A 15,929-nucleotide genomic window follows, 5' to 3' on the forward strand; every position below is an offset into this window, starting at 1 on the left:
AATAAAATATTTATTTATAGTAATATGTATCATATAAGCCTTTTATATCTGAAGCATACCGCAAAAGTTGGTTTACCAAAATGGAGAGGAAGGTGTCATGAGATCAAGAGATATATTTTGAGCAAGAAAATAGGAAGAAATCAGTTAGTTTGTTAGTGTTCGTGTAGCAGTATACTTTTAATGGAGAGTAATTTGATATGATATATAACTCCAACTGCTACTGAATGTTAACTAAATAATTCTGCTAACATTTTGTAAATATTTTTATATTTTTGTATAGTTGCGTTTTTCCCCAAATAATTACTCTTTCATGCCCCCTTACTTTCATACCTCAAAAATTATTTACCCTTAATACCCCTTGTAGCTTTTGTAGGTAATTGTCTCTTTTTTCTTTCTTTTCTTTTTGATTTCTCTACTTCTTATCTTCTTTTTCTTTCTTTTCTTCTTTTATTTTTTTCTCCTTTTTTGTTCATTTATTTTAATCTTTTTTCTTTTCTTCTCTTGTGGTTTGTTTGATATTGAGTATGTTGCACAAGTTGTGCAATTTTAGTGTTTTTGGCGGATTTAGATGTAACTGTTGTTTATTAAAATATAATTCCTGATAAATTGAAAGGGTAATTCAATTAGCTAATTGTGACAAAAAGCATATTTCAAGTGCTACACATAACTTGTTCAACAAATTATCTGAGAGACTAGTTCATTCGCCGGTGAAGTTTGTTGGGAAACAAAGGAAAAACCAAATAATACAAATTAATTATTAATAAAATAATAGCACTAAAAAAAATATTACCACAATAATAATTTGAACAAATAAACAAATTGGCTTGATTCGTGCTAGGCATTATCCTACGGGACTATTTCAGCAGAGTGAAATGTTTCCCTAGGATTAAATAAGCGTAATATTAAAGGATAGGAAATAAGAGAAAATGAGCAACTAATATTTTATGGGGAAATATTAAAAAGAGGAAGAGGACAGGCGTGTGCTGATGCACTCTCAAGGCAAATGAGAGCAGCTATTTATAGGCAAAAAGAATGGCTAGTCATGGACAAGTGTCCATCTGTGTGTCCAAAAATTGCTTTGTAAATGGAGATTCATCCGTTTCTTTTCATAAGAAATTGACAACATTGCATATATGACACTTGCATGGACTAATTTTTGCCATCAACATTTTGAAATACTACTATAAATTCTTAGTAAATGAGCACATTAAGAGATGCGTAGAAGTAAGTCTTGGGTAGTTTGGGCGAGATTAGGAGCACTGAACTTTGTGTCCCACTACAACATACGGGCATATACTGAATGTTGTTGAGTGTGTATGTTTCGGCTAGAATTTTCAACTGATGTTCCTTCGCTCAAAGTGTTTCAAGTGAATAGGTATTTGCTTGTTGTAAGCTTCAAGTTATAAACAATCTCTATAAATACTTTCTTGGTTATTTTGAAATTCCTCGCCTGTTTTCTCTTTTTATTTTCTTACCGTCCTACTCGACAATTCATTCATCAGCTTTCTCTTCAAAGTTGGAAAAAGGTTTGTTGAAGTTGAGGTTGTGTTTGAACATGAACTTCAGTTGAAGATTTGTAAGTGAATTACTTTAATTACACCTTCAAACCAGTATTTCAATATTGTACTTGAAGTTCAAATACTGAAGCTCAGTATTTGCAAATACTCATTGCTAAACAAATAAGTACTACTCCCTTTGTCCCACTTTATGTGATGCAGTTACTATTTGGTTGTTTGATTGGGATCTTTTCATATATCTTTTAAATACTATTGTGAATTATTATTACTTATAGTATCTTTTATGCAGTTTCTAGTTTCTATATATGTAAATTTTCTTCAAAAATCTTGAAGATTCTATGTCTGAATTCTCATAGAGAATTCAATTGTTTGATGCTCGTACTCTGAATCATCTCAAATAAGGTGGGACGGAGGGAGTAATAATTTTTATGATTTATGTCCAACAGCCAACACACCTAGTTATTTCTTCTATTGTCTTTCTCATTTCTATAGAAAATCCTCACTGGCCTCACTTGCAGCAATCATATATGCATAGCAGTTTGTTCAAATTTTAGATAACTTTGTGTGAAGAATAGGTAGTTAGAAAGAAAATGCAGGGCAGAAGTTGAGTCGGCTATATGACTATGTCACCCCAACTTATATTCTGTAATGTCAGATTCATCATAAATTGATTAGTTTCACACTGGCGGTCTACTTACCACAACTCTCCACCTCTATTCAAGCTCGGGACCAACAATATGAGCAACCTCACACAAGGAAATGAGAAGAGATCTCCGGTGTAACTTTTTCAAATGTTTTTTTAAAAAAAAAAAAAAAAAAAAAAACACTACGAAAGGTAGATTATAATTCCGTGTTTAGTGAGGAAGAAAAAATGAAATTCGAAACAAAGACAGATCAAAGTTTCTAGATTTTGAAGATATGCATGGTTGATATTAAGAGTTTAGCTTAGTACTAGTAATACCGATGATGTGTTTCCTCTTTTTCCCTTGCTTTCTGGACACGAATTTTGAAGTGGTAATATTTTCAGCTGATGAAGAATACGATAATGAAATATTGACGATAACGAATTTGTCTTAAAGCTGACAAGTAAAATGTCTTGGCTTTGTTAGACATTTCAATTCTTAGCTACATTAATTGTTTGTTGATTTATCTCTTTCTTTGATTTTGACTAATACTTAGGTGATTTGCGAATTAATTTGTATATATTCAATACCTCTGAGGCAGATTTAACTTTAAATCTCACTTTTAGACAAAAGCTAAAATCCAATAACAAATACTGATTGTGCCAAAGGAATTAGAAAAATGGAGGTGATCAACACAAATGAAGCAAAGTATGACAGAATGGCTGAACTACAAGCCTTTGATGAGACAAAAGCCGGTGTTAAGGGACTAGTCGATGAAGGTATCACCAAAGTGCCAAGAATTTTTGTTCAACCATCAGAGAGTGAAGAAGCCGCAATGAGCAGCAACAAGAAATTCAAGTTTCCGGTAATTGATCTTGATGGCATCAAGGAAGATCCGATCAAACGAAAGAAGATAGTCCAGGAAGTTGGACATGCATCCGAGACTTGGGGTTTCTTTCAAGTGATCAATCATGGGATTCCTAGTCATGATCTGGAGGAAATGAAAGACGGGATTATCAGGTTTTTTGAGCAAGATGCTGAGGTGAAGAAACAGTGGTATTCGCGAGACTTCACAAAGGAGTTTATACTTAACAGCAATTTTGATTTGTTTAAAGCACCAGTGACCAACTGGAGGGACACTTTTAGAGTCACCACAGCTCCTATACCTCCAAATCCTGAAGAATTACCTTCTATCTGCAGGTATTATATGGTCAATATAGGCAAGTCACAAAATTTTCTTGGAGTCAATTTTTCATGTTATGTTATATTATATGTTCTCTATAACATCATTTCGCTATAGCAGTCAAAAAACATACGTTGTTATAGGGAAGTTTGACTGTATTATGCTTTATTTGCTTATTGTGCATATATAGGCAAGTCACAATTTGTTTTGTAACCGGTTTTTCATGTTATGTTATATTATATGTTCTCTATAAACATTTCGCTACAGCAGCCAAAACATATTTACACAAATGACGCGCACCGTTATAAAGAGGTTTGACTGTATTATGTTCTTATTTGCTTATTCTGCATCTGTCACAGGGATATTCTCCTCGAGTACACAAACCAAGTGATGAAATTAGGTGACATTCTATTCAAACTACTGTCCGAGGCTATCGGCCTCGAGTCAAACCACCTAAAGGATATGGGATGTACCGAGGGGCTTATGGCGTTAGGCCATTATTATCCAGCATGCCCGCAACCTGAAATTACTCCAGGAACCAGTAAACATGCTGACAATGACTTCCTCACCGTGCTTCTCCAAGACAATATAGGCGGCCTCCAAGTCCTACATCAGAACCAGTGGGTAGATGTTCCCCCTACTCCCGGAGCTCTCGTGGTCAATATAGGAGATCATCTACAGGCAAGTGTTACATTTAGCACATCTATATCAGAAACATACTTGTCTTATCACTTATGTTATTTAGGTTGATATTTTTTTACTCAAATCATTTTCAGCTAATAACGAATGACAAGTATAAAAGTGTTGAACATAGAGTACTGGCAAATAAGGTCGGTCCAAGGGTATCAATGGCATGCTTCTTCACGACAAGTTTTCTGCCAACAGAAAGGCTGTTTGGACCTATCAAGGAGTTGACATCGGAACAAAATCCTCCAAAGTACAGGGAAACGACAGTTAAGGAGTACTCGACTTATTTCAATAGCAAAGGGCTGGATGGCACTTCTGCTCTGTTGCATTTTAGGATTTAGACTAAATTGTTGAGTAGTTCTGGAGATGATAGATATATTGTATCAAAAAAGGTTTGTGCGACTATATATGTGAAGCTATGTGTAATCTTAAAATTATGCTCATTATGTAACCATCAATAAATTTTACTCAAGAGTAAGTAATTGTCATGATTATGACTGAATTAGAGAAATTTAATTTGATGTACAAGTCATGGAAGTTGATAACAGTATGATGAAAGGAGCAGAATCACCTAAAACACCATAAATGAAAGAAAAAAAAAGGAGAAAAATCCAAGGCTATAGCAAAGTGTATTTCTCATGATACTATATACAAATTCGATCCGAGCTCTCTTCGAGCTCTCTTATTGAGAATGTTCATTCAATGAATCGAACCTCCACATCAAGATCACCTTTACGAGAAATACGAGACATCTAAGTTATACAATAAAGACTAACCATTGCAATTGAAGAGAGCCAAATCTTGAATCATACACTAATAACAAGATATACTATCGTAAAAGTTGGATTTTTTTTTTGTTAATTACATAGGGGATAGGGGAAGGGGAAGTGAGAGAGGGGATTACAATGTGGGGATTCGAACCCTCACCAACAAGGTGAAAGTTCAGGTAACCAACCAACTGAGCTACTAAGTCACTACCGTAAAAGTTGGATATAACCACTGCGTCAAGTTTTACTAACTAGTGACTGATAAATAAGATATACTAACATAAAATAACTGATATATACGTAAAAGAATTCTACAACAAAGAGAAAATAGTAAATAAGACTTCAAAGGATGAAGGTATCAACAAATATGTTATTTTGCTTTGGTTGCAAGACTTGCCTTTGGCTTTTAGTTTTACATGCTTTGCCTAAAATCATTTGATCTTGCAATAACCGAGAGAAAAACATTGGAAAGCGGCTTTGCGAGTAATGTGTTAGTTGAAGGAAATCTAGAACAAGGTATTTTGTTGCAAAATAAATGTGATTTACGACTCTATGGATGGTGTGATTCGAACTAGGCAGAGTGTCATTTGACTCGTGGTTTGTCTCTTTGGGCGAGTCTCCTATGTGTTGGAGTACTAAGAAGCAGCACATTGTGTCTTGGTTATTAGCAGAAGCAGAGTATAGATTATGGTGATGATAACATGTGAGCTTAAATGGTTAAAAAGGATTTGTCTAGTCTCGATGTTGTGACACATAATTCTCTAATACGATTGCATTGTAATAGTCAAGCGGCGTTGCGTATCCCCGAGAACTGTCTTTCATGAACTAATAAAACATATTGAGGTGGACTGTCGTTTGTTCGTGACAAGATATAGCTAGCGACACCATGTGTATTAGTTTTATTCGTTCTCGTGCGCAACCGGCCAATATCTTTACCAAGGTGTTGGAAATATTGCGGTACGAGCACTTCTTTCGCAAGTTGAGGATTCAAAATCTTCATGCATCAATTTGAGGGGTATGTTGTATAAATATAAGAGATGTAAATATGTACGAGGTAGATATTTGTTTGTATATTTTTAAGGAACTTGTATATAAGTATGAACTTATTGACAATAAAGGAAAAAGGCAGATCCACTTCTATGATTTTGACAAAGTAAATAGTTTAAGACAACCACATCAACTCTTCCCTTTCCTACGTTTCTCAAGCTTTCTTCTTTCTAATAATTGACATATGAGAAAAAAGACAAAATTAATTTTTGTTCTTTCTTGTAATTGATAAGAAAAAAGATAAACTTAGGGCCCGCTAGGGATATGTAATTTTTGTGTCTTCTTATTTTCAAATTTCAACTAATTGTTCGATTATATATTTTGGTCAGTTTGTCACTCCCACCCCTACCACGTCACCACCAACCCCCCCCCACCACATTCACCCTACCACCCCACCACCACGCACCCCCACCCTACCACCAACTACTCCCACCCCAACCACACCACCCCACCTACCCCCACCCTACCACCCTACCACCCACAACCCACAACCACCACCCCCACCATCCACCTAATGACCACCCCACCCACCACGTACTTAATTTTTAAAGTTTTATTTTATTATTTATCTTAATTTTATTAATATATAATTAGTTTGTAATTAAGGGTTAAGTATTTTAGTAAACTTACATGTTATTTATACAGTATCATACAATCAAACCAAACAATAAAAATGTTATTAAATCACAATAAACGATACAGTCCATTCAAATTTTGTATTTATTAATACAATACAGTATCATATTGTACCATACCATACCATATTGTACATTAATGAACCACGAAAAACAACCACCCAAACAGGGGGTTAATAAGAGTCTTAGATTCAAATGCAGGATATGGAAAGATACTTGATAGGGAGTGCTTCTGTCAGAAATGAGAATTATGCGGTGCGAATATGGATATATTCAGGCTCCAATACGGATAGTTATATTACTAATAAAAAGATGTAAATAAGTGTGGTTAGGCTTTGTTTATCCACTTTATAGTACTCATCACTCCCATTTGTCCATTTCCAAAAGTAAACTTCTTTGCTCTCACTCAGTCATAACACAACACCACTACATGGTGGCTGAGCAATGCAAGGAAGCAGCTCCGCCGTGTGAGTCGAAAATCCGGCCAGCTGGCACTCATTGTTTGTTAGTCTTAAAAAGATCGATATTTTTCTTATATTTTATAATGGTTTAACTTTAAATTTTTAATTACACTTGATGAAATAATTTATAATCACATAAATATTTATGATTTATTTTAAACTATAAATTTAAAAGTGTTCCTTTCATTCTTAATCTTAAACACTAAACATAAATTGAGACAGAAAAAAATATGAAAAAAAAAATACACCGAAGATTGATTTTATCACTACTACAAAAATGTTATCCCTCCGCTAGTTTAAGTGTTTTACTTTTATTTTTAATCTATCTCAAAAAAAAAAAAAAAAAACTTTCAAAATTTAGTAAGTTTTCTAATTTCAGAATTCTACATATCAAGTTTAAGAATTAAACGACTAAACACATATTTAATTTAAGATCATGAAATTCAAAAATCTTCCTTTATTTTTTAAATTTCGTGTATTATCGAAGACACTTAAATCGGGACGGAGGCAGGGGTGGATTTAAAAAAAAAAATTACCGTTTATATATAAAGTAAATTTTCTTTGTCGATATATTAACTTTTGAACACCCTGAATAAAAGCAAAAGATTAGCTCAAACGGTCTAAAGTATTCAAATTTATCTCTAGCATCGTAGGTTTGATTCCCATAGATAATATTATTTTTTATTTTTAGCTTCTTTGTTTTTTTGAACCTTTTGAATGAAAATTTTGAATTCGTCACTGAACGGAGGAATGGACGGAGGAAATATAAATAAGTGTGATTGGGCTTTGTTTGTCCACTTTATAGTACTTGTCACTCCCATTTGTCCATTTCCAAGCACTCAATCATATTTTCTCATGGCTGAGCAACAACCTAGCACCACCGCAGCTCCGCCGTGCCGGCCGGCGGGAACCACCGAGCACAGCTGGTGCAAGGCAGTTCCAGGTGGTACAGGTATAACAGTATTAGCTCTCCTCTTATCAAAATCACTTGACATTTCACTTCTCCAAAATGCCCTTCATAAACTACAAAATTCCAATCCTATCCTCAAATCTCAACTCCACTATGAACCAGCCACTAACTCTTACTCTTACATCATTCCCTCCACTTCTCATCTTCAAATCCAACCGTTCGATCTCTCATCAACGGCTCAGATTCTCCGACGCATCAAAACCCCTAATCTTAACTCAGTCTCCGATTTTCACCTCATTCTTGAACACGAAATCAACTGTAACTCATGGGCAAATACCGCCACGTCATCGTCTTCAGGTACGGGTTTCCCCGAACCCAGTAGCTTTTGCTCATATTTAAAAGTTTATTACTCCGTTAGTTTCATAATAAGTGGTGTTTTTAATTTTTTCATTTTGTTTTCAAATAAAGTGGTGTTTCATAAAATTAAGAAAACGTAGATATTTTTCTTTCCAATTGGATCCTTATGTAAGTAAATGGAGTACTGATTAAGGGTAACTTAGTAAAAATACTTCATAATTTCTAAAAGTGAGTACACTCTCCGGAGTTAAATTCAATAAAATTAATTAAATATTTTAAAATTAAAATTTAGATGTTAAAAAAATATATGAAAAATACTATAGGTTGTAATTCTCCTAATATTAATATGATAGAAAAAAATACTATCTTAAAATATTTGTCAAAGTGTATGTAGCTTGACTCTAGAGAAACGAAACATGACAAGTAAAAGCAAACGGGGGAGTCCTTTTTTGTACTGGGTGTGCCTTAGCTAGAAACATTATTTATTATGAAATAGAGGGAATAAAATTTTATACTTCATTTGATTGCGAACTCTGTTATCATTATAAATTAACTTGAGATTACCGTAGGAACCCATAAACTTCAAATGTTGGATCCGTCTCTGAATACCGCCACGACATCGGAATCCGACATCGATGTTCTTTTCGCGAGCATTTATCGATTAGACGACGAGAAATCGGTCGTTACGTTGAGGATTCACACGTCGGTGTGTGACCGGGCGGCGGCATTAGCGTTACTGAGGAAGTTGTTGGAGTTGATGAGTAGTGAGAAGCAAGATGGAGAAGGGACAGAATTGGAATTATTGAAAAAGATGGAGGTTGGTTTGGGAATTGAGGAGTATATTCCAGCTGGAAAAGCAAATAAGCCATTTTGGGCACGTGGGATAGATATGGTTGGCTATGGATTGAATGCATTGAGATTTTCTAATTTGAAGTTTATGGATACTGAATCAACACGAGGATCACAAGTTGTGAAATTGCAGTTGAATAAAGAAGATACTGATCGCATTCTTGATGTAAGTCTATTACAATTTAGTAAATTCCTAAATTTTTCTTATAACGGTGGTGTCCTGTTTGCTTTTGCGCGCCTAATTCAACGGGTACTTGCTGACTCCTACCAACAAATATATCAATAACTTTTTCCACCAAGCTTGAACAGTTAAAAAAGAAATCATCTAGTTATTTATTTCCTTATTTAAGAGAATGATTGATAGTCTTTTTTTTTTCCCCAAAGTTTCGATAAATTTAATTGCCAGAGTTTGTTAAAGGCTTGGACAAATAATAAGAAACCACGTTTTTTTTAGTTTTCTTATTTAAGAGCAAGATAACAGTATTCCTTTTTTTTTTTTTTTTCATTCCAAAGTTTCCGATAATTTAATATGGGAGTTTGTTAAATATTCGACGGAGACAAAAGACGCTCATTTTTGACAAATTTAAAGAATCAAAATTATTAAATACTATATTTAAGGGGCTATATTAAACCTATCTCCAAAATTCAGGATCTTTTTTTTTTTTTTGAAAATGGTAACTGTATGATCATTTTTTATTATTTTCTCATTATTTTAATCGTATACTTTTCTCACTTAATCATATCCTGAGTATTATTTCAAAAATGTATACTTTTCTCACTTTAATTGATTATAAAATCCTTTGTATTATTCTGAAAATTTGAAAAAAGAGATTATGGTTCAAATTTAAGTGGAGACAAAAGTTATTAAATGATTTAATTTTCTTCTCATCTGCGTAAATTTTGATGGATAAAGTTATCAGGTACCTGCCTAGGTGGCAAATAACAGGTATCCGATAGAATAATGTGTGCAAACTGACTCGAACATCACCGTCATATAACAGATATTTTCTAATGTCATTTTTAAATTGCTAAGTTAGGTGACATCTTGGTTTTGTTTTCTAGTTAGGCAAAGCTATTCTATAAAACTTCCTAGGTCCCATTTTTTGTTATGTTTGAGAATCCGTGGCCCTGGTTGAATGCAGTGTCACGGGATGTATAACTTTAATCACGTACAGAACGTGAAAATTGGCCAATTTGGATGTTACATACTCAAAATGACTATAATCTGCCCAAGTTGTGGGCAATAGTATAACCTAACTTTTTAAAAGAAAAAGAAAATTCTCATAACGGTGGTTCTGAGTCAGCTTGCACACACGTTGACTGTTCCGTAAAGTACTTGCTATCTCTCACTAGCACAATAGGTATACGGATAGCCCTGCACATGACTTAGGCATGGTATAACCTAACTTTTCTTAATCCAAAGGGCTACTGTCATGGAATTTCATGGGCTGTAAAACACTTTTCAATAGAGATAAGGTTTAATAGGTGAAACTCTACTTTCATGGTTTTCACTTATGGAATTTGAAACTCCATGACACTGGCAATTTTCCAATTACAGAGGTGAAAAAATGGCTATTTATGAATTTTACCTGGTTTATAGCTTGATTAATGGTGTAATCTTTCTGCTGACAGTGCAAAATCATGTCATTTAAAAGTTAGTTACATGTAACTGTCTATGGTAAGTCTAAGTTCATAACCTGAAAAACTGTACACCGTTTGCAATTTAGTTCTGAAAGGAACATTAGGAGATGGTAACAACATCTGAATTTTGGCAGGGCTGCAAAACCAGAGATATAAAACTGTGTGGGCTGTTGGCTGCTGCTGGATTAATTGCAGCTCATTCTTCAAAAGGCCTAAATGAGAATCAATGGGAGAAGTATGGAATTGTAACCCTTATTAACTGCCGCTCAATTCTTGATCCAGTGCTTAGCCCTGATTTTCCAGGTTTGTTACTGCATTTATTGTAAAAACTTACTCGCAACGGGTGTTTATACTTCTTGAATCCAGACCACCACTCTTGATGTCCATCTGATCCGGTTGGTCACTACTGGCATCCAATCTTTTTTCTTTGTTCTTTTTGGACCTAAGTTAGTCACAGATGGTACCACCCCGAGCTCCTACCAGTTGGTCACGGCTAGGACCCTTCTCGAGGTCTAGGCCATCAGATGTGGCACTCTCTCGGCTCACCATTTTGCTTTGCGGCCTCGAGTGTTGATTAATCTAATCTGATACTAATTGTTGTAGATTGAATAGAAGAGCCCAACCTAAAAGACTAGCCTATTAAGTAGGAGAGTACATAAACTCATTACCCACACTAGTTGCAATCAATCGGAACTCAGCTGGTGTGCAACAAATTTGTTTTAAGTAAATAACAAAGCAACTATACGTGACTTGCAAGTTAATTGCACATCTTCTATGTACTTGGGAAAAGCTCAGACTACCCCTAGTCTGTTGGAAATATCCTATTAGTCTTTTAATCTAGTTCTTGGTTATGTTGCTCGGACTCTAAAAAATGTTGTCGTAATCGTGTCAGATTCTCCAAAACTACATAACCTTTGGAGGATCTGACACACACACAGAAATATTTTTGAAGAGTCCGAGCAACATAGGTTCTTAGGCAAGTGCAGCATACTCCAATACCGTGTGATTGTTCTTACATTTGATAAAACTCTCACCACTCTTTGAACTCTTTTATTCATTTCAATTATTGTACTTGTATCACAAAGATGTTTACTTAACAGAGTGTAATTAAAATGATGACCTAAATCATGCAGGCTTTTATCATTCTGCAATCCTCAACACACATGACGTTAAGGGAGGAGATGATTTATGGGAGCTAGCAAAGAGAAGTTACACATCTTTTGCCAACGCCAAGAACAATAACAAGCATTTCTCAGACATGGGAGACCTAAATTTCCTCATGTGCAAGGCCATTGATAATCCTGGCTTAACGCCCTCCTCTTCACTAAGAACTTCCCTCATCTCTGTGTTTGAAGACCCTGTGATCGACACCTCCAGCAAAGTGCATCAAGAAATTGGATTAGAAGACTTCAGCGGGTGTGCATCCGTGCACGGGGTAGGCCCTTCTATTGCCATATTCGACACGATTAGGGATGGACAGCTGGATTGTGCATGTGTTTATCCTTTCCCTTTGCATACTAGGGAACAAATGATGGAGCTCATTGGTGAAATGAAAAGAATTCTTGTTGACTGGTAGCAAATTACAGGGGAATTGTAGATGACTAAACAAGCATTATGTTTTTCCCACTGATCGTCTTCAATGAGAATGCAATAAATTCCATGAAGAACAGTTTGTTTTTCAGATCAAAGTTTCAAGCTTTTGTTCCTTTTCTGCTTTTTTCAAAACGCCGAGTTTCAATTCCAAGGGGAAGTGTGTGGGCCATCGGCATATTATTTAAAAAAGGATTTAAGTTATATACAATGTAACAAAATCCTGCACCGTCATTTCAATTTAACCAGTTTTTTTCTTTGGGGTTGCGGATTCAGAATTTATACTCTATGGCTCAAACTTTAAGGTTCTTAGCATTGTCTATTTTAAAAATTATGGGTTTAGAACTCCCATTTGTTACTACTTTATTAATTTTTTTTCATAAATTTATGTTCCTCGTTGAAGGTATTGGGTCAGATGAACCGGGCGGCACAACTCTAAGTCCGCCCCTACGGGGGAGAGACAGGGGGATGGGTAGATCAATAAGAAGGTATATTCTTAAGAACATTTTTTTTTTCTTGTGAAATATTAGTATATTCATGACTACTTTATCACCTACCTACTAATAAATTGCTGCTGAGTCAAAACAAATATCGGCGTATGGAATCAATCGCTAAGCTTCCTCCAACTAAAATGCAGCCAAATACTTCTTTTTGGGGTTAATGTGGTTAACACAGTGTTTAGTATCTAATTTTTGACCAAATCAATAAACATACATGCATGCACCTCTTGATGATAATCAAACTGCCAATTATCCCTTTTAAATATTTAAAAATTCCTTTTGACTTGATAAGTATGCTTACTACAACCACCAAATTTCTCCCTTTCATTGGGTCTCACACAATGCGAATCCGGATTAGTCTAGGCCCTAAAATTGTGAGTACCGACCACCGAATGGAAAATCAAAAAAGAAAAAGAAACAAAACATGCCTATTACATACACTGCTAATTTTAAAAATATTAAAATGATAGAGATGAACATTCTTAGCTAGTTTTACACTGATTGCCAGCCTTTTTTTTTTTCCTTTCTTATTCGGCTTTGGGACCGACAATGTGTCAAGCCAAGGTTGCTCTGGCGGAGTTTGGGACTGAGACCTAGTAGTAATTGTTATAGTTTGATGAACATCTTTGAATTGTTCTTAATGTAATCGAAAGGGCAAGAAGTAAATAATTAAAGACATTTCTCTTTCAGTTCTCTTGTCACTACAAATTTACAATTTAACTAATTGACACTAATTTAAAAAGAAAATAAACAACAAGATTACTTCTCTCATCTGCTTTCTCCTCTCCAAGTCTACCTCATGGGAAAGCGAAAAAGGAAGGTTACACTAGCTCTTTGGTACCAAATAAAAAACTAAGTCTAAAAATGTAGTTACCTCCTCAAGATATGATTCTTGAATCTATTTCTCCAAACGCTATCCTCACACTAGAAAAGTAGTTGATTCCAACTTGTTTGGGATTAAGACGTTGTAATTGTTGTTGTATCCTCACACTAAAGAAGTGGTACAAAAGTAATTAACAATATTCGTCCCCACTAATCTGATTCTTTTGGATCAAGGTTAGACATGACCTTGGAAAATATCGACCTAATTATAGAAATTCCTCTACCAAGTCACCAAAATCAAACTTCCCATTGCAACACTCCACAGCAATGACCACTTCTTGAAATGCAGCAATACTGCATGGAACCACAAGTCCGTTTGTTTGCTCAAAACCAAACTCATTTTGTGTCTTCTCCAACAAAATCTTGAACAATGGATGTGAAAGATAGCTCGTTGGCACCGCGAATCGTTCGCGTTCTTCCCCTACATACACTGCAAATGTTCCCATCTTTTTTGAGGATTTAGCACTTGTTGGACTAGCCCCTTGATGATCTTGATCATCATGATCATGATCCTTCACAAGCAAATATTCAAGATGTTGTGATTGATCATGGTGAATAGTCGTACTACTATTTGTTCTAATAAGCTTAGCCTTCTTGGCTAAATTCTTCATTGAACCAAACTTCTTACCTAGCATTTTGTGTACAAAATTTTGAAGAGGAAAATGCAAAGAAAGAGAGAGCTAAAGAGAAAGAAGTTAATTTCTTGAACAATATTGCAATGGAGAAGAGTGGGTAGCAATTGGTTTTTGTAGTGTGGAATTAGGGGAAGAGTTTCTCAAAGAAGGCCAGCCTTTGACTTTAAAAATTGGAAGAGTTGCCCATATGATTGTGGTGGTTTAGTATTTTTGTCCTTAAATGTTGTCTCTATGCACTTTTGACTTATCAACCGTTAATAGCAATTTGTGCATATCAACTAATCAAATTTATAGCCTATAATAAGCCAAGAAGACCTAGTATCGGAGACAGATTCGAGGTTTAAACTTTATATGTCCGCACTCGAAATTTTACCATATCTCGTCCCATCTAAAAGACGGAAAGTTTCTACGTCCGTCGAAAATTCCTTTTTTCAATAGTACGTCTAATTTACTGTGGAAACAATATTATTTTTGGTACCATTATTCCTACTTCTGCAGCTATAGGTTTACATTTTTACCCAATCTGGGAAGCAGCATCTATTGATAAATGGTTATACAATGGTGGTCCTTATGAACTAATTGTTCTACACTTCTTACTTGGCGTAGCTTGTTACATGGATCATGAGTGGGAGCTCGGTTTCTGTCTGGATATGCGACCTTTACTTATTCAGTCATGATTTTCTTAAAAAATATATATTAAGGACTTAAGCCAAAGTTACTAGATCATGCGAAGTCGATTTTCTTTACTAGATCCGCCTTGCCTAAGACTTATTAAAGGAAAAAAAAATACTTTCTCACACTAGGTCCTACGTAGGACGAAGTAATTAACCTAACAAGTTATAAACTAAAGCGAAATTATATATCATGTAATCATGTAATAAAAGGTCATATACAAGATACATGTCTTGTATCGTTTGATAGACACGAGTTGCGAGCAAGTGGGTTTTCGTTATTAGATGGTAGGACTTGAGCTCATGTTTGAGATTCCACTTCAAAAAGTACCTCACTTTTCTCTATGAAAAAAAACTAATCTATCTTAATTAGGTACGTAGATGGTAGAGATCTAGAGTTGGTTCTATCAAATATTTACAAATATTATTAAAAAGAAAAAGAGGAACACTTTCTTTAAATAGAATAGCAACAGCTCATGCTATATTTTAGCCATTAATACCTTACTTAAAAAGAGATACTGGATTAGTTACAACCAATAGATTCCTTTATAACAAACAAAAACTTATTTTAACCATTGCATATTGAATCAAGAATCAAGTTTTAGTTAAAGGGCTTAATAAATTAACTCCAAATCAACTAGAAAAAAATTGACTTATCACCAACCCTTTAATATGTTGGACGGCTGAAAATGGTGGGTACCCATGAAACAAAAAACCAAAAGATTATAAAGTATATATTATAATTAAACCCTTGGAATATTTATCACTTTAGGTGATTAAAAATTAGTCAAAACTACCAAAATTTTCTTTATCAAAAACAAAATAGAATGAAGAGTGGAGACCCATAACTTTTAGTACAAGAGAAGAAGGAACAAAAAGAATTGGCCAAATAAGTAAACAAGGACGGCACTACTTGACAAATGTTAAAATAAATGGTTGAAATGAAGGGAATTTTTGCATCCACAAAGGACATA

At 34.8% G+C, this 15,929-nt stretch overlaps 3 protein-coding genes across 6 annotated transcripts; 2 read left to right on the forward strand and 1 right to left on the reverse strand.

Moving 5' to 3' along the window:
• The first annotated feature begins 1,199 nt into the window (after positions 1 to 1,199).
• Positions 1,200 to 4,501, forward strand: LOC132629813 (1-aminocyclopropane-1-carboxylate oxidase homolog 1-like). 4 transcript variants are annotated; one of them, XM_060345185.1, is made up of 5 exons: positions 1,257 to 1,375; positions 1,503 to 1,576; positions 2,809 to 3,340; positions 3,683 to 4,004; positions 4,100 to 4,501. In XM_060345185.1, the coding sequence occupies exons 3-5, from the start codon at positions 2,820 to 2,822 to the stop codon at positions 4,349 to 4,351; spliced, it is 1,095 nt and encodes a 364-aa protein (XP_060201168.1). In that variant the 5' UTR covers positions 1,257 to 1,375; positions 1,503 to 1,576; positions 2,809 to 2,819; the 3' UTR covers positions 4,352 to 4,501. The 4 variants fall into 4 exon arrangements, with proteins under 4 accessions (XP_060201164.1, XP_060201165.1, XP_060201166.1 ...); XM_060345181.1 differs by lacking the exon at positions 1,503 to 1,576 and having other exon boundaries at positions 1,200 to 1,375; positions 2,816 to 3,340; XM_060345182.1 differs by lacking the exon at positions 1,503 to 1,576 and having other exon boundaries at positions 1,216 to 1,375.
• A 3,208-nt stretch (positions 4,502 to 7,709) lies between these two features.
• Positions 7,710 to 12,372, forward strand: LOC132629814 (uncharacterized). The gene is made up of 4 exons (XM_060345186.1): positions 7,710 to 8,187; positions 8,757 to 9,202; positions 10,812 to 10,980; positions 11,811 to 12,372. Exons 1-4 carry the CDS (start codon positions 7,776 to 7,778, stop codon positions 12,251 to 12,253), a joined length of 1,470 nt encoding a protein of 489 aa, XP_060201169.1. The 5' UTR covers positions 7,710 to 7,775; the 3' UTR covers positions 12,254 to 12,372.
• A 1,077-nt stretch (positions 12,373 to 13,449) lies between these two features.
• Positions 13,450 to 14,417, reverse strand: LOC132633617 (protein SMALL AUXIN UP-REGULATED RNA 54-like). Its single transcript, XM_060350150.1, has one exon. The coding sequence runs from the start codon at positions 14,282 to 14,284 to the stop codon at positions 13,856 to 13,858; it is 429 nt and encodes a 142-aa protein (XP_060206133.1). The 5' UTR covers positions 14,285 to 14,417; the 3' UTR covers positions 13,450 to 13,855.
• Positions 14,418 to 15,929: the final 1,512 nt, after the last annotated feature.

The sequence above is a fragment of the Lycium barbarum genome, chromosome 3 (genome assembly GCF_019175385.1).
Source record: "Lycium barbarum isolate Lr01 chromosome 3, ASM1917538v2, whole genome shotgun sequence".
Classification (NCBI taxonomy): Eukaryota; Viridiplantae; Streptophyta; class Magnoliopsida; order Solanales; family Solanaceae; genus Lycium; species Lycium barbarum.